Raw genomic sequence first — 24,259 nt, forward strand, 5'->3', positions numbered from 1 at the left:
GTTTCTGAGAATTCTTACCTAGACTAGTCACATTGCAAGTGCTGTATCACACAATCACACAGATTGCTCAGGCTACTAAAGCGTGATCTTGCATGTAAAATTTAGCAAAGTGTCAGGGTTCCATCGTATTCGTACAGAGCACATATGGGAAAAACCAAGGGTCAATAACTAGCCACAGTAGGGTCCCAAATTATGTGAGAGTTTGGTCGATCAATAAGGAGCATAAATGGAAAATCGCATATTTCGAAACACAAAACTAACAGAAGTAATTCCATCAGGGCCATGGCAACCAGCCACTTGCCTATTCAAACGTGTTTACTACCCATTTCCGATAATTTCTGTGTACTTTACTGTATTTTTTATAATTTTAAATTGTTCATGTAAATAAATCAAACATTTAATATACTTTAAAGTTCTAATAACTTGAAAAAGGTTAAAATTACAACCAGGATGGGTGTAAATACATACCTTATATTTCCCGTTATAACACGACCTAAAATATGGACAAATCTAACCCTTTTACCCCCAAAGGACGTACTGGTACGTTTCACAAAATTCATCCCTTTACCCCCATGGACGTACTGGTACGTCCTTGCAAAAAAATGCTATTAAATTTTTTTTTTCATATTTTTGATAATTTTTTTTGAAAAAAATCAGGCATTTTCCAAGAGAATGAGACCAACCTGACCTCTCTATGACAAAAATTAAGGCTGTTAGAGCAATTTAAAAAAAAATATACAGTACTGCAAAATGTGCTGGGGAAAAAATAACCCCTTGGGGGTTTAGGGGTTGGAAATTTCCAAAGAGTCTGGGGGTAAAAGGGTTAATAAGTTTGTCATATCTATTGTATAAGACAACTGGCGAATAGCAAAACCATCACTGTATATACTAGCTTTTGTATCATTGAAAATCCAAAATTATTAAAATAAAGTTGATTTTATAGCATGCGTTTAATAAACACGTCAAAAAGGAAAATGAAAAACGACAACCATTGTTTTGTTAATGTTTATCTCTGATCATAATGAAGAAATGAAGGCATTTGCACATTGTGTGTGGGCTAGTTTTTGCATCGACCGCTATCTTACCGAGTATTTATTATATGATGATTTTGTTATTACCAATGTTGTTCTACTTAATTTTTCTTAGAACTTCGAAAAAAATGAAATGAATGCCATTTATATAATGTTTTTCTTAAAGACGCCACCTGAAAAGGAAACCTTCCATTAGTTTTCTGTACGCTCCATTTTTTATCTTAATAAACAAACGAACACATTAAACACGCATGATCAAAGTGATAACTAATGATATTAAAAGCTTTTAGGAAATATTTTGTTTTTACATATATTTTACCTACCGTATCCATATAAATTCTTACATACGTAGCAAAGCAGGAAAACTATTATTTTGCGTTTAATCAACAGTAGAAAACTGCCGCGAATGACAGAATGATAATTTATGATAATTCTAAACTGTTACGAAAGATAATTGTCCATTCCATATCCAAAATACTTTTCCTAACTTCAGTTATAAGTCAGCCTGTACCCATCTCAATTATGGAACCATCTGAAAAAAAAAATAAAAGAAGGAGAAAGTACTAGGCCGGTTTTTAAAGTCGTCGAACAATTAGGTTACCGCTATAACGTTCAATGTGACAGAGATGGTGTGAGATTAGAGAAAGTATGGAAAATTGAATCATGACAAAATTGTAATATAACTGAATTAGTGAAGCAACAAAGATTTCATTTGTTATAGAGAGAGAGAGAGAGAGAGAGAGAGAGAGAGAGAGAGAGAGAGAGAGAGAGAGAGAGAGAGAATCAGCTGTGGTAATTGAATACCGTGATTTTGTTTTTGTACCCCCTGAAGCGAGGAATTGATCGCCACAGCTAACAATAGTCATGTTAATTTCATTCCTAAACTCAGGTTGCCATATGTGAACTAAGATTTTATTTCTTACACAGACAGAGAGAGAGAGAGAGAGAGAGAGAGAGAGAGAGAGAGAGAGAGAGAGAGAGAGAGAGAGAGAGAGAGTGAGAGAGAGAGAGAGCCTTACCTTACCTTATTGCCTTATTCTATGTTTGGGTTTTCCCCAGGTCCCTCAGTGTGAGGCACCTCGTATATCCACCAGAGAGTTGCCAATGCATCTCCCGGTGTATTTTGCATCTTCCAGTCTTGGATGGTCTGGGATGCATCTTAGGTGTTTATCGAGCTTATTCTTAAACACATCTACGCCCACTCCTGATATGTTTCTTAGATGAGTTGGCAGCCCATTAAATAGTCGCTGCATTATCGATGCTGGTGTGTATTGGATTAATGTACTGTGTGCCTTCTTTAGTTTTCCTGGTATAGTTTTGGACACTATTAATCTACCTCGGCTTGCTCTTTCTGATATTTTTAGCTCCATGATGTTTTCAGTAATTTCTTCAATTCGCTTCCATGCTTGTATTATCATATTGCGTTCTCTTCTTTCTAGACTGTACAATTTTAGAAATTGCAGTCTTTCCCAGTAGTCAAGGTCCTTAACTTCTTCTATTCTAGCAGTAAAGGACCTTTGTATACTCTCTATTTGTGCAATATCCTTTTGGTAGTGTGGGTACCATATCACATTGCAGTACTAGAGTGTACTACATACATAAGTTTTGTACAGCATAATCATGTGTTCAGCTTTTCTTTTTTTAAAGTGTCTGAATTGCATTCCCATTTTGGCTTTACATTTAGCAAACAGTGTTGCTATTTGGTCGTTGCATAACATATTCCTGCTTAACATTACACCAAGGTCTTTAATTGCTTCCTTGTTTGTGATTATCTCTGTTTCCATAATTTATTGATTCAAATTTATTGGAGTTAAATACCATCCTATTTATCTCCGCCCATTCATATATTTTGTTTAGATCTCTTTGTAATGAGTTCCTGTCTTCATCACAAGTAATTTCTCTACTTTTTCTTGTGTCATCGGCGAAACTTCTCACTACAGAGTCTTTAACATTACAGTCTATGTCTGAGATCATAATAACAAACAGCAGTGCAGCTAATACTGTACCCTGTGGCATGCCAGATATTACCTGAGCTTCATCTGATATCTCGTCATTTGCAACCACTATCTTTTTTCTGTTTTGTAGAAATTCTTTTATCCATTTTCTTATCTTTCCCACAATATTATGCTTTCTCATTTTTTTCTCTTAATATATTATGGTCTACCTAGTCAAAGGCTTTTGCAAAATCTAGATAGACCACATCTGTGTCTTTTTCATTTATTATATTTTTATATATGTTTTCATAGTGTGCTATCAGTTGGGTTTGTGTACTTTTTTCCGGGCACAAAATCGTGTTGACCTATATTAAACGAATTATTTTTAACAAAATGATTCATTATTTTCTCTTTTATTACCCTTTCATACACTTTCATAATATGTGATGTTAGACTAACAGCTCTATAATTGCTTGCCTCTAGTCTTGATCCACTTTTGAAAATAGGGGTTATATATGCTAATTTATGTTTAACATAAATCTCGCTCATATCTACACTTTGTCTTAGCAGTATTGCAAGCGGCTTCGCGATAGTGTGTGCAGTTTTTTTTAACAAAATCGCTGGAACTCCATCTGGCCCGGCTGCTGATCCATTTTTAATTTCGCTCATAGCCTGCACAATATCTGCTTCATTAATATCTATATCCGTTAGATATTCAGTATTTTCTTCTCTCATTTCTGGTTCATTATTCTCATTCACAATTCTTGGCATGAATTCACTCTTATATTTTTCTGTTAATATGTTGCATATTTCCTTTTTTTTTTTATTCGTTAACCGTCCTTCAATTTTTAGAGGGCCTATTTCTAATCTCCCATTATTCATTTTTTTTGCATAGAAGTAAAGTACTATGGGGTTTTCTTGATATTTTGAAGTGTCCTTTCTTGTAAGTCCTTTTTTACATTTTCTTTCAATTGTATAATCTTTTTTTCTGCATTTTCTCTCTTACTTTTTATTTCCATCATTTTCCATACATTTTTTTCTTTTACAAGATTTTTCTTCCACTTTCTAACTTTCTGAAATAAGATCCTTCTGTCTCTTTGTATGCATGTCTGATATTTATTTTTTTTTTTCGGTACACATTTTTTCAACAATTTTCTCCAGTATTTTGTACAGTATATCCGTATTTACCTGCATATTATCACTTACTAATACATTTTTCCAATCTTTGTTTAATTCTTCATTTATTTCTGACCATTTTATATTCTTACTATAAAAATTATATTTTCCATATCCTTCCCATTGGTTTGTGCTTTGTTTATCTCTGCGTTCACTTGCTTTGGAATGGACTATTAATTCTATGACATTGTGGTCTGAAATTCCTGTGTTATACACTATTATTTCTTTAACATAATTCACCTCATACACAAATACTAAATCTAGGACATTGTCCTTTCTTGTTGGAATGTGGTTTATTTGTTGCATATTATGTTCTAATAGCTTATCTTGAAGCTTTTCAAACTGCCTTTTATCTTCTGCGCTACTATTACTCTCTTTTTTATATGTATATACAACCACTTTCTTCTATCCGTTCTTTCCAATCCATGAAAGGAAAGTTAAAATCTCCGGATAGTATATTCCAGTCTTTATGGTTTCTACATATATCATCAATTTTTTCTATTATTATGTCAAACTCCTTAGTATTTGGGGGTCTGTAAACTACAATAGAGAAAGAGAGATTTGAAGTTTTTGGCATCAAATCTCTCTCTCTCTCTCTCTCTCTCTCTCTCTCTCTCTCTCTCTCTCTCTCTCCTCTCTCTCTCTCTCTCTCAAAGAGATAGAGGTTTTTATAATTATACTGTGTACTATACAAAACAAATCTTTGTATAGCAAAGTTATAATGTTTAAAATGACAAAATATTGCCGACTCGTTATCAAAGTTTAGACTATTCACTGCCGATAAACGAACTCAGCCTACGTGTGAAAACATTGAACACCAGAATGGAAAAATAAAGCTTTTATATGTACTGTACTTAACAAAAATAATGCTTTAATATACCATCATTAACACTACCATTAAAATTATCGAAAGGTTAAAGAAATATAAAGACTGGCGAGAACGTAACCACAATTCTGTTTACATTTTGTCAGCTGGACTCTCATAGTTAAAGTTGATTTCATTGTTGATGTGGAATTTTATCCTTAAATAGGCTATTTATTATAAAATTATGTTGATAAGATGTAAGATAAATATTTTGTAACATTTATTATCCAGCACCTTATTTAGGGCTAACAATATGCTTTAAAAGACAATAGATTTGAAACATTTTGTAGTGCTTGACTTGCAGACTTTGAACAGCTTAGCAGATACAGAAAATTTATTTTAGAAAAATAGCAACTGCATAAAGGGGGAATCGCATAATTTGAACACGCATAATTCGGGACCGTACTGCAGTTAGTTAGGACTTATATCCACCTAAAGCGTCAGTCATCCTTAATAAAGAGCGAAAGGGTTTGTATTTTGTGTTGGAACGAATGAAAAATATAAAGTAATCTGCATTTTTCCTAACGATACAAACCTTGTGTTTTATATACAAATTTGGCCCTCCATCACCTATCCTCCTGCAATTCCTGCTTGTAATCAAAAGTGATGAGATAATACCACCTGTGTGTGAGCAGGGTAGCTGGTATCACTCCAGCTACCGCTAGCGGTGGGGTAGTTTCACCTTGCTAAAAGTCTTATGGCTAGTTTTCCAGCTTTGCTGAAAGTATATCTCTAATAAAGAGCTCAAGATTTGTATCGTTAGGAAAAATACAAATTACTTTAAATTTGTTATTATAGGTTGCTTGATATCTGGTGATTTAGTCATCAAAAATTTTTCTTGCCAACTTAGATTATAAGAATGTTTCAGTTTATACGCATTACATCTGGTATTATTGACTCTGATAAAGTAATGCATTGATATTTATTTTTTGTCAATATTTCAGCTTGGAACAGATGGGGCTAGAATGAACACTCCCTCCATGCAAAATGCCAAGTGGTTATTAAGAGCATTACCTATATTGGTCTTCCCTTTCACAATCAATTTTCCAACGGTAAAGTTTATGAAAAAGTTTCCTTTATTAGATTTTAAGTCTTTCTCCAATAGTGTTATGGTTTCATTGTCTTTATACCACTGAATTTAATTCAGCGGTTATCAAAAATTAATAACAGAATTGCAAAACCTCTCGGTAACACATTTTTATTGTAAGGTATTCATTAATAGAAAGCTTTGAGGCCTAGTTTAGTGTTTATAGTACCTGTCTCTATTTATGGACTTCAAATGTACACTAATCCCTTGGTTATTGAGGGTGTTATGGTTTTCAACTATCGTTAGGGTGGGGCCCTACCGATAGTTGAAAACCCCAGAGTAGGTGCAGCACTCTACGGTATATTTTTTCATTATTTTTGTAATTTCGTATCTTTTATAGGTTAAATCTTTTATAAACCCTCCCCACACTTTTATAAACCCTTTCTACACTCTTAAAACACTATTTTAAATAATGATTACATTTACTATAGTCACAATAATATGTATTATAGAAAAAATGAAAATCATAGCACTCACCAATAAAGATACCCTTCTAAAACTTGAATGATCAGTAAGCACTTTGTTGTGGTTGTCCATAGTGTAGTAACTTCTATTTCTGGGGATGGAGCACCTTACACACACACACACACACACACACTCTCTCTCTCTCTCTCTCTGTCTGTCTCTCTCTCTCTCTCTCTCTCTCTCTCTCTCTCTCTCTCTCTCTCTCTCTCTCTCTCTCTCTCTCTCTCTTTCAGTTTTGTATCTGTGTGCCAGTGAGTGATTACACTTTTGCGACCCTATAAATATCATAATTTAACGCGGATAACAAAAGGCTATCGAGTGCAATATAGCTACAAGTTTTCGTGAATAGTCAGTGATTAGTTTGAGGTCGGAGAAGTGGGATAAAACGTCGGCATAGAATAGTTATCTTGTGAATTACTAAAAATCTAATCAAGATGGCTATGTACAACACGGGCAAGGCTTGGAGAGACATCGCTGGACTCAGCAAAAATAAATTCCATGAGTTGGCGAAACAGGAGCTCGACCGTCTGATAACAGAGGTCACTAGTAACGTCAACCAATGTGACGGAAAAATATTCGCAGACATATTGAAACAATATGATCCAATAAACTGGAGCAAATCTGCGGAAAACATCAGCAAAATAATAGAAGAAATTCCAAAGAAAATCCAAGTGTTAAAGAGACTTATAAAGAAAGTCTACATCAATCAACACATTCCATCAAAGAACAATAAGAAGTCCAATATGGTGAATATGCTGATTGATGCAATGGGAAAAAGAATGCCAAAATGGTGTAATACATGTAAGATATGGTATTCCATTAATAATCCTCAACAATTGATTAGAAAATGTGATGCCTGTCATGTCCCAACACATCCCACACGTGCTGAAATACAGCAAAAAATAAAAAATAAAGACACAAAGGTATTCAGCTCAACATGCTTAGTCTGGATAGAAAATATAATTAAGTCGAGACTAAATCTGCAAATAGTTGAAGATAAAGAAGAGGAAGAAGAAGAAATAGAAGAAGAAGAAGAAGAAAAAAAAGAAGAAGAGAACAATGAACAGGATATGTGTAAGGATGCAGAAGAAATCATTGATATAACCTATGATGCCATCCAACAACATACTTATGAAGAAATAAATTACCAGATGGAAACAAATAATAGACCCAAGAGACTCTACCCGGACCTACATAATTTTAGGGAAGAGCAAGAACAAGAAAAAATAGAAAAGAAGGATATAGTCTGCAATATGCTGAAAAGAGGGAATTGCAGATTTGGCGAAAGATGCTACTACAAGCATCCAAAGATATGCCATAATTATGAAATATATGGTAAATGTGCGTATTTAGACGGATATGGAGACGAATGCAGAGATCTCCATCCAAAAATATGCAAAAACCTAAAAGAAGGAAAAGGATGCATTTACAACAAAAAATGTCGATATATGCATCCTGCAACCATGAATGAAAGTAAGAAAACTCAGCAAACTGAAAAGAAAAATGAAAGCAAAAAAGAAACAAAAAAAGAAACAAAAAAGCAGGCCGTGTATATACCGCGCTTTGAACCAAGAGCCCCAAGATATAAGGCCTTTCAACCCAAACCGGCACCTTTAGACCCCAACTACAAAGAATGCATTTATAATGCCAGGGGTTGGTGCAGATATGGGGACAGTTGCAGGTATACACACACAAATAAATATGAAGGCGAAAGAGCAAATATAATAGAAAAGTTGGGTTTTTTAATGGCAGAATTCCGGGAAATGAAGAAAAGAACATCATATCAGAACAGGAAGGAAGCATGGGAGAATCCATATTATTACCAATATTAAATAATGGGGATGAAACACAAACCATAATAGTAATGAATGCACAGGGTTTAGTCACGAGTAACTCTAAAAGGAAAATAGAGTTCTTAGAAGAACTAACCCAAATTGAAAAAATAGATATATTAAATATAAGTGAAACATGGTATTCCCAAGAGACTGGCAGTGATGACCAGATAAAGGGTTTCCAAACTTATAGATCAGACAGAAAAAATAGGAATCAAGGGGGAACCGCAATATATGGAAGAGACATAAATCAAGGAAAAGTATGTGAAAAATACAGCAACACAGAATGTGAATTGATTGCGGTAGAATTTGAATTTGAAAAACTAATGAATATTGTAGTTTACAGACCCCCAAACACTAAGGAGTTTGACATAATAATAGAAAAAATAGATGATATATGTAGAAACCATAAAGACTGGAATATACTCCTATCCGGAGATTTTAACTTTCCTTTCGTGGATTGGAAAGAACGGATAGAAGAAAGTGGTTGTATGTATACATATAAAAAAGATAGTAATAGTAGCGCAGAAGATAAGAGGCAATTTGAAAAGCTTCAAGATATGCTATTAGAACATAATATGCACCAAATAAACCACATTCCAACCAGAAAGGAAAATGTCCTAGATCTAGTATTTGTGAATGAGGTGAATTATGTTAAAGAAATAATAGTGTATAACACGGGAATTTCAGACCACAATGTAATAGAATTAATAGTTCATTCCAAAGCAAGTGATCACAGAATTAATAAAAGCACAAAACTTTGGGAAGGATATGGAAAATATAACTTTTACAGTAAGAATATAAAATGGTCAGAAATAAATGAAGAACTGAATAAAGAATGGAAAAATGTATTTATAAGTGATAATATACAGGTAAATACGGATATACTGTACAAAATACTGGAGAAAATTGTTGAAAAATATGTACCGAAAAAAAACAATAAACAAAAGACGTGCATACCAAGAGACAGAAGGATCTTATTTCAGAAAATTAAGAAGTGGAAGAAAAATCTTGCAAAAGAAAAAAATGTGTGGAAAATGAGGGAAATAAAATGTAAGATAGAAAATGCAGAACAAAAGATTATACAGTCGAAAGAAAATGAAAAAAGGGACTTAGAAGAAAGGACACTTCAAAATATAAAAAGAAACCCCAAAGTACTTTACTCCTATGCAAAAAAGATGAATAAAAGGAGAATAGAAATAGGCCCTCTAAGAATTGAAGGACGGCTAACGAATGAAAAAAAGGAAATATGCAACATATTAGCAGAAAAATATAAGAGTGAGTTCACGCCAAGAATTGCGAATGAGAATAATGAAACAGAAATGAGAGAAGAAAATGTTGAATATCTAACGGATATAGATATTAATGAAGCAGATATTGTCACGGCTATAAACGAAATTAAAAATGGATCGGCAGCCGGACCAGATGGAGTTCCAGCGATTTTGTTAAAAAAAACTGCAAACACTATCGCGAAGCCACTTGCAATACTGCTAAGACAGAGTATAGATATGAGCGAGATATATGTTAAACATAAATTAGCTTATATAACCCCTATCTTCAAAAGTGGATCAAGACTAGAGGCAAGCAATTATAGACCTGTTAGTCTAACATCACATATTATGAAAGTGTATGAGAGGGTAATAAAAAAGAAAATAATGAACCATTTGGTCAAAAATAATTTGTTTAATATGGGTCAACACGGTTTCGTACCTGGAAAAAGTACACAGACCCAACTGATAGCTCACTATGAAAACATATACAATAATATGATAAATGAAAAAGACACAGATGTGATCTATCTAGATTTTGCAAAAGCCTTTGACAAGGTAGACCATAACATATTGGAGAAAAAAATGAGAAAGCATAATATTGTGGGAAAGATAGGAAAATGGGTAAAAGAATTCCTGCAAAACAGAAAACAGATAGTGGTTGCAAATGACGAGAAATCAGATGAAGCCCAGGTAATATCTGGTGTGCCCCAAGGTACGGTATTAGCTGCACTGCTATTTGTTATTATGATCTCAGACATAGACTGTGATGTTGAAAACTCCGTAGTGAGAAGTTTCGCCGATGACACAAGAATAAGTAGAGAAATTACTTGTGATGAAGATAGGAACTCACTACAAAGAGATCTAAACAAAATATATGAATGGGCGGAGATAAATAGGATGGTATGTAACTCCGATAAATTCGAATCAATAAATTATGGAAACAGAGAAGGAATGGTGTATGCATACAAGGGACCTAATAATGAGACAATCACAAACAAGGAAGCAATTAAAGACCTTGGTGTAATTTTAAATAGGAATATGTTATGCAACGACCAAATAGCAACACTGTTGGCTAAATGTAAAGCAAAAATGGGAATGTTATTCAGACACTTTAAAACAAGAAAAGCTGAACACATGATTATGCTTTACAAAACTTATGTGCGTAGTACACTCGAGTACTGCAATGTGATATGGTACCCACACTACCAAAAGGATATTGCGCAAATAGAGAGTGTACAAAGGTCCTATACTGCTAGAATAGAAGAAGTTAAGGACCTTGATTACTGGGAAAGACTGCAATTTTTAAAACTATACAGTCTAGAAAGGAGAAGAGAACGCTACATGATAATACAAGCATGGAAGCAAATAGAAGGAATTGCTGAAAACATCATGGAGCTTAAAGTATCAGAAAGAGCAAGCCGAGGTAGATTAATAGTACCAAAAAGCATTCCAGGTAAACTGAGAAAGGCGCACAGGACATTAATCCACTACGCACCAGCATCGATAATGCAGCGACTATTTAATGTGCTGCCAGCTCATCTAAGAAACATATCAGGAGTGAGCGTAGATGCGTTTAAAAATCAGCTCGATAAATACCTAAGATGCATCCCAGACCATCCAAGACTGGAAGATGCAAAATACACCGGAAGATGTATTAGCAACTCTCTGGTGGATATACGAGGTGCCTCACACTGAGGGACCTGGGGGAACCCAAACAAAAAATAAGGCAATAAGGTAAGTAAGGCTCTCTCTCTCTCTCTCTCTCTCTCTCTCTCTCTCTCTCTCTCTCTCTCTCTCTCTCTCTCTCTCTCTCTCTCTCTCTCTCAGTGTAAACCTCCAATTTCCTCTGCTGGCAACTATTTTTAGGAAACAATATTATTGCATTCTGAAAAATTACTGTTATTTAAATAGTTAATTGTGCTTTAATAAAATATTCATGCACTTTTGTTCTAAATTTTGGTTATATTTTAACAATCAAATATTACTAGCTGTGTTTCATTTTAGGTTGTTTTGATCTTATCATCTGATGTCTAGCTGTGCACGTACAAATAACAAAGTATTGTTTATACTACATCTTATTACTATTTCTTAACTTGTTCAAAACATCTATATACTGTAGTTAATACATTATTATATAAGCACCAATGTGTTATAAGCTATTATAATTTTCATAAAGCACAGTTATAGCTATTATCATTATATAATATATCTCTTTCTCTCTTTATCATTGTTATGTAATATATCTTTCTCTCTCTTTATCATTAATATGTAATTCTCTCTCTCTCTCTCTCTCTCTCTCTCTCTCTCTCTCTCTCTCTCTCTCTCTCTCTCTCTCTCTCTCTCTCTCTCTCTCTCTCTCTCTCTTTTGCAAATTGGAAAATGATAGATCAAGGAATTGAAAAAATATAAGTGCATGTATCAGACAGCAACTGAACTGAACATAAACAGTGGAAAAGATTATAATTTTCTGTCTTTATTTTCAAATCTGATACTAAAATGTGAATATTATATGCTTTATTGTTGGATATAGATAAGTAAAACACCAGTTTAATTAAAATCGGGTTTTTTAAAATATAGCTGTAATTTTTACTACACTAAATGGATATACGGTAGAGTGTACAGCGAGAGCTAGGATGAGCTGGGCTTAGAGAGGTATGTGGCGCAAAGCATGCCTAGTGTAAAGGAGCATGGGCTACTTGATATCATTGCACCGCAAGAGTATTAATCGCAAATATTTGATTTTTTATTTAATTGGTATTGCGGTTCTCTGTGTAGCGTGTAAGTGAAGCTGCGAAGGGAGAACCCGCGTAAAAGAGACCTGACTGTAGATTGCAGGCTGTTGATTCAATTTCATGCAATATTCAAGTGCGCACTGGTTATGATCTTCCAGACTCTTTGAAAGTTTTACCAAATGGTTTGATTTTCTTAGCATATGAGAGTGGCATTGACGATCCTTCACGGATACTAACTTTTTCATGGGAAAGTGGTTTGGATGACATTATGAACATCACCTCGTGGACATGTGATGAAACATTTAAAGTTGCAACACAACACTGGGCTCAGCTTTTTACTATACATGCAGTTATCAACACTACCTCTTGCCTACGATTATTTGCGCTATTGCTGGATAAAAGACAACACACATATGAAAGACTTTTATTCTGCCATCAAGGACCTTCCTACTGTATAATGGATTACAAAAAAGCTATTCACAATGAATTCATGTTTGTATTTGAAAATATCCAGATTTGTGAATGTCTTTTTAATTTTGGGCAATCATGCTTGCGCAAAATAAACGACATTGATGAACATGTAAGATACAATACTGATGACAATTTTGCTCTTAAAATCAAGCGCTCTATGGCTTTAGCCTTCCTGCCAACAGAAGATAATATTGAGGCGTTTGAAAACCTATCTGATGAAGACAACATTCCTGTCAAGTTTTTATCGTATTTTGAAATGAACCTCTTTTTTTTTTCTCTCTCCTCAAAATCTGGAATATAATAGAGAGAATCTTAGAAAATATCCCAAGAACCAACAATGCCATTGAAGGGTACCACAATGCTATGCAGTCATCGATTAATTCGTTATACCCTAATTTATGGAAATTATATGGAGCTTTAATCAAGGAAGAAACAATGGCACAAGAAAAAATTACCTATATTAGGTGTGAGACTCTGCAAAGTAAAAGAAAAAATATGAAATTATTGACAAAAGACTAAACAAATTGGTAGACAATTGCAAAAATGAAGACAAACTTTTTGACGAGTGTTGCTCATAACCTACATTCTTTTTAGCTTTTTGCATTAATTACTCATTCGTTCTGGCACAAATACAAACCCTTTCGCTCTTTACAGTGGATATTATTTCGGTGAATGCTGGAAACAAGCCAAAAGACTTTTTGGCAAGGTGTAACTAGTTACCGCTAGTTAGCAGGGTTGAAGAAACGTCACTTTTTATTTTTGTTCTGTGAAGATCTGACTTTCCTGGCCGTCTTTCCCATCGGACTTTGATAACTGGCTAATTCTTTTGAAATCACCTTTTCTTTTCAGGAGTGAAAGTGTTATGATGCGGGTTTGTCCTGGTGTCCTGGTGTGGAAGGGCACCGTCGTGACACCTACTGTACAAGTCCACTGTAGAGACGGACCTACATGTCCCTTAGTTTGACACCCTTCCCCTGATTGGTCGCCGGCCAGAGGTTTACGAAAGAGAGTACGAGACTCCTCCATGCTGCTTTCAAGCTCTTCAGAACTTAGCTTTTCAGAATGAGACAACGAAGGGGTCCGGCGGCTCTTGCCTCTTGCCATCGTGTCTGTAGGACACAACAGAACAGTTTCTGTCCTGTTAGGCCTACTTCTCTGGGAGTAGGGCATAAGGTTTTTACTGACAGAGTATTCATGGCACTGCAAACCTCATTAGTTTGTGCCTAGTTCGCCTCATTAGGAGCAAACTGACACAGATTTTTGCCTTGCTGGTGAGCGTGCCCATCCTCTTACTGTACTCTTAGCGAGGGGAGTGGGTGAACTCCTCTGCTTGTCAAGAGTTTTAAGTCTAACTCCATCTCCTCACTGTCCCAGAGTATCGAGTTTGTCAAACCATTCTCTCCCCCTCGCAAACCTTCAGCTTCAACAACTTCCCAGGTATGCTGCACACAATCGCGATCAAACAAAGCCTTACCTGAGTTCTCTCAGACAGGTAGCTGGCACTTACACTCGCCTTGCTGTCGTTGTTCACCTCGTCAGTGTTCACCTCGCCAGCGTTCACTACGCCAACGCTCACCTCGCCAGGGTTCACCTCATCAGCGTTCACCTCTTCAGCGTTCACCACACCAGCGCTCACCTCACCAGCGTTCAACACACCAGCGCTCACCACACCAGCGCTCACCTCGCCAACATTCACCTCGACAGCGCTCACCTCGCCAGTGCTCATCTCGCCAACATTCGCCTCGGCAGTGCTCACCTCACCAGCATTCACCTCGACAGTGATGTTCTCGCCAACGCTCTCCTCTACAGTGATCTCATCAACACTCTCCTCAACAGCGTTCTCCTCGCCGGCGATCTCCTTGCCATTGCTCTCTTAGACAACGTTTGCCTCGCCAACAATCGTCTCGTCTGAGATCGTCTCGGCAACATTCTTCACGCCAGCGCTCACCGCTTCCGCTTGACGTTGTCTCTCATCAGAAACGTTTGCCCGAGCTAAAACGTTCTCCTTGCCAGCAACGTTTGCCTCGTCAATGGTCTCCTAGCCGTTTGACAACCCAACCGGGGAAAGATCAGCAGGGAACTAAACCAAACGAAGGTAAAGAGAAGAATGCAGCAATGTAATGCAACATTCCATCTAACCTATACTTTCTCTCAAGACTCCACCAAAGGCAAGGAAACTTCATAAATAGATGCCACCGGAAGCTCAACCCTATTGCAAAGGAAAACTGATGTGCAAACTTGGTAAAGATAGTACAATAGGAATTCGTAAAGGAGCCTCATGAGCCTCCAAAAGCTCTTCTTCCGGGCACACGTGATTCTTCTTGAAGTTTCGAGATCTTCCAGCTTGCCAAACCCTTAGGACCTACGGTGTAACAGCGCTCCGACAAGAGAGAGGTCCCTATGATGGTTATCTCGCTGCAGCTCTCCTAAGAAAGACACAAGGCTGCAACACAGCCTAGAGATCGTCCCGCTCGACCCCTCGAAGGAAGAGGAGACGTCATATATGGACCCTGCCTGCAGGAGACCCCTTAGTCGTAAGGACGAGCAGAGGCTCAAGAACTCAAAGGGAGACCTCATTTACTGACTCCTATCGGCTATTGCCGATAGAACTGGACCAGCCAACAATTTCAGAGTCTACACGGATACTAGCACCGCCACCCATAGCTCCAGAAGTCCAGTAGCTGAAGGAAGCAACCCAGAGAAAAGCTCCATCTCTTCTCAAGAGTTTTGTCAACTGACCGAAGGAAAGGAAGGATCTCATAACCATCCCAAAGAACTGATGCTCAAGGGCAGAGCCATCTACTCCTTCCATCTACAAATCTACAGCTACAAGACCAGAAAGCTGTGGCTCTCACCCCAGGTCTCGTTCCATGGCTAGCCATTCCACCAACGACCCTGATCCACCCTAAGCTCCTATGGATGTGAATTTGGTAACGGAAGACCCTTTTGATGACGGAACAGAAGGTATGCTACCAACTCCTGCCAGCCCTAAGATCTCCCCACTTTGAGCAGAAAGACTCTGACCAGGTCTTTCTCTAAGTCATTGCCTACATCAGGAAGATTAACTCCTTGGGGGAGCCAGGTCAAGTTCCAGCGAAGGGAAAAGATACCGTACTTGACCTTCTCTACACCACTCCTTGACCCCCCAAAACTAAGGTAGCCTTGCCTTGGTCTACAGGGATCAAGGGTGCAAAGAATGAGGGCATATACCGAGATAGTAGAAACCTCGCAGTCCCTACTATCAACTCCTCGAGTTCACTTCAACCTCCTTTTGTGAGACAAAGGAAGAATTATGAGATATCATAGGAAGATCCATCTCCACTACCTCTGCATCCGTCAATTCAGACTAACCATGAACATGCCATTGGACAATCTGTCCGCTCTTCCAGTGACCTTCTCAGCTGCTGACGCTGCAAACATAGAACGGATTGCAAAGCGCTCTCTGCAACTCTTTGATGGATGGCACCTCCCTTTTTAACATGGACATAGAGGCTGTAACAGAAGGATGGAGGAAGATGAGCTACTTATCTCTCCTCCATAGGGCAATGACATCATGCCAATACTCCTGTGCACCACAGCCAAGGAAGACTTCACCAGTGCCACGACAGGGGCAGAAGAAGAACTCTCAACCCCCAAGACAACCTTCGTCAAGGAAGCAGGGATCCAAGCAGTCTTTTTGCTCCTGAGGCTCAAGAAGGGGAGGTGGCAGATGAGGTTGCTGTGGCTAGGGGGGGGGGGGGCTCTTCCAATCAGTCCACCGATGGGAGGATGCCTGAAGATCAGGTGGCATAGATGGAGTTTTCACAGGGCAGGACTTTGGTCGGTCTCCATCCTCAGAGCAGGATACTGTACCTTGTCCCATTCACGCTCTCTCTCCCTCCTCTAACCCGTAATCCAGTGACGTTGAGCTCCTATGCAGTGGGATCAGCAAAGAAGCAGGCCCTTTGGGCAGAAGTCCAAACCATGCTAGAGAAGGACGCTATCTAAGAGGTCTAGGATGGATCTCCAGGTTCTGCAGTCGACTCTCTCTTGTTGAGGATGCGTCTGGAGGCTGGAAATCAGTCATAGACCTCTAAGCTCTGAACGAGCTTGTTCAAGAAATTCCATTCAGAATGGAAATGGCTCAAACGGTCAGACTATTGAACTTCATGATAACGCTAGACCTCAAAGACGAGTACTCCCAGATCCCAATCCGTCAGTCATCAAGGAAGTACCTTCAACAACAGGATATACCAATTCAAAGTTATTTGCTTTGGCCTGTCCACAGCACCTCAGGTCTTCACTCAGTTTTTGTCCCTGGTGTTAACCTGGGTCACAAGAAAGGCATTTGTGTACTTCGATATTATTATTATTATTACTATCCAAGCTACAACCCTAGTTGGAAAAGCGAGATGCTATAATCCCAAGGGCTCCAATAGGGAAAAATAGCCCAGTGAGGAAAGGAAATAAGGAAATAAATAAATGATGAGAACAAATTAACCATAAATCATTCTAAAAACAGTAACAACGTCAAAACAGATAGCCATATATGAACTATAAAAAGACTTATGTCAGCCTGTTCAGCATAAAAACATTTGCTGCAACTTTGAACTTTTGAAGTTCTACTGATTCAACTACCCGATTAGGAAGATCATTCCACAACTTGATCACAGCTAGAATAAAACTTCTAGAATACTGTGTAGTATTGAGTCTCATGCTGGAGAAGGCCTGGCTATTAGAATTAACTGCCTGCCTAGCATTACGAACAGGATGGAATTGTCCAGGAAGATCTAAATGTAAAGGATGGTCAGAGTTATGAAAAATCTTCTGCAACATGCTTAATGAACTAATTGAACGATGTTGCCAAAGATTAATATCTAGATCAGGAATAAGAAAATTAATAGACCATAAGTTTCTGTCCAACATACTAAGATGAGAATCAGCAGCTGAAGACCAGATAGGAGAACAATACTCGAAACAAGGTAGAATGAAAGAATTAAAACACTTCTTCAGAATAGAACTGATCACCGAAAATCTTGAAAGACTTTTTCAATAAGCCAATTTTTGGGGGCAATTGAAGAAGACACAGACCTAATGTGTTTCTCAAAAGTAAATTTGCTGTCGAGAATAACACCTAAAATTTGAAGAGTCATACAAAAGTTAAAAAAATTTTATCAATACTGAGATCCGGATGTTGAGGAGCTATTTTCCTTGATGTACTTACAATCATACTTTGAGTTTTGTTAGGATTCAACTTCATACCCCATAATTTGGGCCATGCACTAATTTTAGCTTGATCTCTATTGAGGGATTCAGCAATCCCAGATCTACATTCAGGGGATGGAATTGATGCAAAGAGAGTAGCATCATCTGCATATGCAACAAGCTTGTTTCTAGACCAAACCACATGTCATGTGTATATAGTATGAAAAGTAATGGGCCAAGAACACTACCCTGAGGAACACCAGCTATCACATTCCTATACTCACTATGGTGCCCATCAACAACAACTCTGAGATCTATTACTTAAAAAATCAATAATAATGCTAAGAAACGACCTACCCACTTCCAACTGTTTTGAGTGTGAAAACAAGGGCCTCATGATTAACACAGTCAAAGGCAGCACTAAAATCAAGGCCAATCATACAAACTTCCTGACCACAATCAAGTGATTTCTGTACACCATTGGAGATTGTAAGAAGGGCATCACATGCTCCAAGGCCTTTATGAAAACCAATTGGGTGGTAATCAGTTGGACTTGAGCTACTGCAAACACATTTACATAAAGGAGTAACATTACCAATTCTCCAGCAAGTGCTAGAAGCTCCTCTTCTTGCTAACTTGCGCAAAATAACAGATAACTTTGGAGCTAAGAAATTTGCAGTCTTTATAAAAAACAAAGGAAAAATACCATTTGGGTCTACACCTCCATAAGCATCAAGGTCCATCAACAGAGCTTTAATTTTATGAGATCAAAAAGCTAAACTAGTTAGTTTAGCTTCAGGAAAACAAGATTGAGGAAGTTCAAGTTTTTCATTACTCTGTTTAGTGTCAAAAACATCAGCCAAAAGGGTTGCCTTTTCCTTTGGATAGCAGTGACTGAGCCATCTGGTTTAAGTAAAGGAGGAACTGTTACATCTAAACCAAAGAGTGCCTATTTAAGTGTAGACCACCATTTATGTTCCTGAGTTGTACCAGAAAGGGTTTCTTTTATGGTTAAATTGTATTTCTTTTCAGTTGAGGCATAAACCCTCTGAGCAAAGGCTCTAAGCTGAGTATAGTTATTCCTGGTCAAATGTGATTTGTTACATTTTTGAAGACGATAGGCCTCCTGCTTCTCCAAATAAGCACGTCTACAATCATCATTGAACCACGGTTTGTCCTTCACTCGATACCATAGCATACGAGAAGGGATACGCCTATCAATTATGTTGAATAGATTGTCATTTAAAGGGACAACAGGATCAACGCTACTATATAATTGTGAACAATTCAAGCACAAAAGATCATGCAAAATCCCATTACAGTCCGCTTGAGACGTTTGGCTGATTCTAGCAGACTCGATGGAGATCCCCTATGTAGAGACAAACTGCTTGAGTTTAGCATGATCTTTGGATTGTGGTAAATCATGAGAAGTTCTCTCCGCTCCCTACCCAGAACCTGGTATATCTCGGAATGAGTTTTGACAGAAAAGCGACTGAAACAGGCAACCAACCCATTTCTAATACAAGACAAGCTACAAACTCATCAGTGGCAAAAGCTACTGAGGTACCTGTCCTTGTTATAGAGGCTGGTGCCCAACAGTCGTCTTTGTATGCATTCTCTCCAGAGGCAACTGAAAACTTTTTGGTCTCGGCACAAAGACCCTCCGAACTTCTGGTTTCTGGTAGGATTAGAGCAAAAGAGAGACCTGATTTTGTGAGTGTCAGGCACCAACCTCTTCAGGGGAGTGGAAATTCTCTCTCTTCCCCTGCAATTGATGGTCCAGGAAGACTCAGATGGTTGGTTCCAAGTGGTCTTTGAATTATCAGATAGCCAAAAAAGTCCTGAGTTTATGGGGTTCTCCAACAATTGACCTCTTCGCAACGACCCTCAACCAGAAACTTTCGGTGTAATGCTTTCCAGTACCAGATCCCCAGGCCATCTGGCAGGATGCCTTTCAGTATCAGTGGAACAGGTTGGATATTTAGGTGTTTCCCCAGTTCTGCCTAGTAAGACAACTCATAAACAAAGTAAGGGCATCGCAAGATCTCTCGATGACCCTCATAACTCTGGTGTGGCAGCATGCAAAATGGTTTCCAGACCTTTTACATCTGCTCACAGAAGCTCCAAGAGAGCTACCACTTCTACCCGAGCTATTCGAACAACTGCATGCAAGAGGATTCCACAAAGCCTTAGCTTTGCTGTGACTTCACACCTGGAAGTTATCCAGCATCTCTCGAAGAGAGTCTTTTCACAACCAGTTGCGAAAAGGATGTCTGAATACCTCCGGGACTCGTCTGCCTCTGTATACCAGGCAAAAGTGGTCTATTTTTTAGGGGTGATGTCATGGAAGAAGTATCGCTCCTCTTGAACCACTATCTCTGTGATAGTGAAGTTGCTTCTATACCTCAGGGAGGAAAACTCTGCTTGATCTCGGAGATAAAAAACTATCGCTCAGCCTTGAGCCTCGTCTTTAGATTGAAAGAAGTTAGCATTTCCTCCTCGACGGAATTGTTTCTCCTCATATGGAGCTTTGAGCGCTCTTGCCCTCAGTCAGAAGTTAGACTTCTTCCTTAGTATGTAGTACATGTTCTATGAGCACAAAAAGGAGCACCTTATGAACCATTATGTCAGTCATTAGACTGTGATTAAACAATAAAAATGCTTTTTGTCCTATCCCTGGCTTCTGCAAAGAAAGCCAGCTAGCTATATTGTCTACCTTATGACATTGTCCTTCAAATGGATGCCGGCAGGTAACACTCAGCTTCGTCCCTGAGTTTATTGCTAAGACTCAAAATCCAGCAATAGCAGGTCTTAGATTTTGCCCCTTTCGCATTGAGAGTCTATGTTTTGTAACAGATGACCCAAATCAACTGTTATTATGCCTATTAGGGCACTGAGGTCTTATCTCAATAGAACAATGGAGCTCACCCACAGAATAAGACTTTTTGTCAGCATAGGCAGGGTCAAGAGGAAAATGATATGCAATAGTATCTCTGCGTGGGTTAGGCAAGAGACAGAGAGCTCATGTTCCAGACTCTAATCTTTATAAGCACACCCCTGGTATTCAAAAAGAACTCTGTGGCACAGGTATTCCAAGCGGGTGTGTGGAAGCGTCAAACGTCCTTAACAGCCTGCAAGACGTAACCCATAGGAGCCTGGATGCTTTCTCCATAGGTCCTGTGGTGGCTGCACAAAACATGGTCGCAAACACCTCGGCTCCCTTGTAGGACAAGTAGCAGTTAGATGAGGCCAGATGTTACCCGGTATAAGACTAGAATGAATTTATGAGTGACTGGACTTTTCGTCTTATTTAACCCTCTCTTGTGGTGCAGCAACTGCAGAGCTCTGCAAGCTGACCTCCTCTAACTGCAGGTGGGTACCATTGTCCCTTGTGCAACCTGATATATGCATATATACAGTATTTGCTATGTCCTCGATATCCCTGTGAGGTGGAATCGAGTAATGTCTAGGTTAAGTGTTGAGTTTACTCTAAATATTACCTTACCTGGTTAAGTCATATTGCTGAGTTCTCACACATTCACTGGATTTCCCAGGGCATTAAATCTCTTACACATGAGGAGAATTAGTGAGGTTGCCAGTTGATTTTAGGATATCCAGCCACCTAAGGGTAAGTCTCCACGGTAAAGAGCGAAAGTATTTATATTGGTGTTGGAATAAATGAAAAATTTTGAAATAATTTGTACTTTTCCTTACTATACCAACCTTGATATCTTTACACATACCTGACTCGCCATCACCTAACCCACGGGAAAGTCCTGCCTACAATGCAAAAAGTGACGTTACTCAACCGGTGAGTGGGTGAGCAGGACGACTAGTCTACCCCTACTACTACTACTACTACTACTACTATCTCGCACTAACTAACTAGTTATACCATGCCAAAAAGTCTTTTGGCTAGTTTTCAGCATTCTCTGAAGTAATATCCACAATAAAGAATTCAAGGTTTGTATAGTTACGAAAAATACAGATTATTTCCAAATTTGTCATTATATTCTGGTCTTATTTAGGGCTGCTAATATGGGGTTGCCCTGGCATTAGAGGTCATTCTTGTAAAACCCTTTTGTCGGCTCGGGAGATTGATCATTATTCCCTTTGCCCGTCATACAGATGACCCTCCTACACTCGGTCATCTATCAGCAGAGAGTGTCGTGAATAGCCATTCTCCCAGTTGAAGCGGTATAGTAGGCAACCGAATAAGAAGTCTTAATGGGTTTCTTCTCCCTCGGGATTATCCTCAAGGTTGAAGAAGTCCCAACTTCTTACTCCGGTGCCTATTCCACGACTTGCTGACTGCTCATTCTGTCTCCTCTGGAGAAGGAACAAGTAAAAGTAATGACAGTGTGATCCCCGGATAAGCTTCAGGTGCAGAAGGCCACGTCGCTTCCACTAGCGAAATGGCAACACCCACATCCGAAGGGTGTCTACCTCTTTTGACGCCATGCGTTAACTTTGACCTTCTTTGGGGATTTCAGGTTCTCCCTCAAAGGAATGGCTGTTGGAGGTGCTGAAGCTTGGGGCACTGTGTGACCACACGTCTGCCTCTGTGTGGGTTGGTCACGGCCTTCCCCCCAGCCTTTGGAGTGACATTTCCTCCAGAAGGTTGCGTGCCCCAGGCTGAAGCGTCCTCCGCAACTTCTCGCCCACCTGAGGAGTTGCTGGCAGGGTCTCCCTGCAGTCCAAGCCAGGCTTGATATCCCCCTGAGGTGAACATGCCAGCTGAACTTGTTCAGCATATTCTGTGCACTGAGTGACCTGAGCTTGCAAAGTGTCTTAGTAAGAGAAATGCACTGCTCTTCCATCCTCCAAGGTAGGTTGCCCTTCTCGCTGATGCGAAAGGCCTTCCTCTCTTGAGTGGTCCTCCCTTGAGTATCTCTCAAGCGGGCATTAGTCACGTTTATTCCTCGCTTCCGCTCTTCAGAGTTAAGCTCTTCGTAGTATCCCAATGGTGGCGGCCGTGACTGCTTGTAGTCTCAGCCTCTCGCCATTGTGCCCTAGGAGTCTCGACGAGCCTTGCGAGGCATGATCTTTTGGGGTCATTACCTCAGGAGTATACCCTTTACATGATAGAGCCTGCTTGTTCTGACATTCAAGATTGATGGCAGCGAGCATTCGCAGACAATCCCCTTCGGCCTTGCTCACTTCCATGTGAGTGCGTACCTCTTCCTGTAGGAATATGCAATACAGCTTGTCAACTTCCTGCAGGTTCCCTAATGATTGTTCGGACCCCAGTCCACGCTGCTATGGCTTGCAGATAAACAGGCCCTAGTTAGGTGGGAAAGTCTTGTGTGTTGTCACGCGGTAGCCCACTACTCGCTGGCGAGGTGGGTGGCGAGCTCCTGCAACTGACAAAGGTCTGCTAGGTTCGCTGGCTGCATGCGCTACCCTGGTGACCCGCATATGTACTTTTGTTTGCTCGCCAAGAGAGGCAATTGCTCATCATCGGTACATTGATGAGCATTCTCCTGTGGGGGTTCATGCGGCCATCCCTTCATTTCCGAAGGACGAGCCAGGATTCCAAGAACTCATTAAGGCTGTAAGACAAGTTGTTAGGAAACCAGTTCCAGCTCCACCATCACACGCATTTTTTAGGCCAATACCTATCCCTCTCTTGGTGTCAGGATCTCATGGTCGTTCCAATCCATCTACGGATCCCAGAGGTAGGAGTACTGCCTCAAGGCTTGCTCCTCCTCCTGCTGTGACTTACACTCTCCTTCTCCTCCCAAGAAGGTGTCCAGGTACCAGAGAGATTTAGACTCCCAATGCCTCCCATCCCGGTTAAGCCGATCAAAAATAGTAGAGGAAACACACAAAAGAGACCTTCTCCAGGGGATACCCATCACCCAAGGACAAGTAGCTCATTCACAGACAGTTACCAGCTTTCCCCAGTAGAGTTTGTAACAACAGAGCCAGCTGCTCCACTCCCAGAGCCTACGTTGCTCCCGGTGAATCTTACTCAGGCCTTGCTACCCGTGGAAGTGCCTTGGAAGGAGATTCCATCTCTACTCCCCTCCTTTGCAGCCAATCCCCAGGACTCTTCCTGAGAACTGGGCCTCGAAAGGTTTCAGAGCTTTAGGTCAGTAGAAGGGTGTTCTTGGTTTGGTTCCAGCTTTGGTATTACTTGCAGCACAGAACCTCTCCTCTAGGTCTCAGAGCCCTGCTAGGGACCCCATTGACAAACCTGACCCAGGCC

General features: G+C 39.3%; 1 protein-coding gene across 2 annotated transcripts in view; it reads left to right on the plus strand.

Moving 5' to 3' along the window:
• The window catches only part of OXA1L (OXA1L mitochondrial inner membrane protein), a 284,013-nt gene that overhangs the window by 231,728 nt on the left and 28,026 nt on the right, over positions 1-24,259 (plus strand). For both annotated transcript variants that reach the window (XM_068376789.1, XM_068376790.1), the window contains one exon: positions 5,951-6,058. In XM_068376789.1, coding sequence (XP_068232890.1) covers positions 5,951-6,058 — 108 coding nt within the window. The remainder of the gene's footprint in view (positions 1-5,950; positions 6,059-24,259) is intronic.

The sequence above is a fragment of the Palaemon carinicauda genome, chromosome 7 (assembly GCF_036898095.1).
Source record: "Palaemon carinicauda isolate YSFRI2023 chromosome 7, ASM3689809v2, whole genome shotgun sequence".
NCBI lineage: Eukaryota > Metazoa > Arthropoda > Malacostraca > Decapoda > Palaemonidae > Palaemon > Palaemon carinicauda.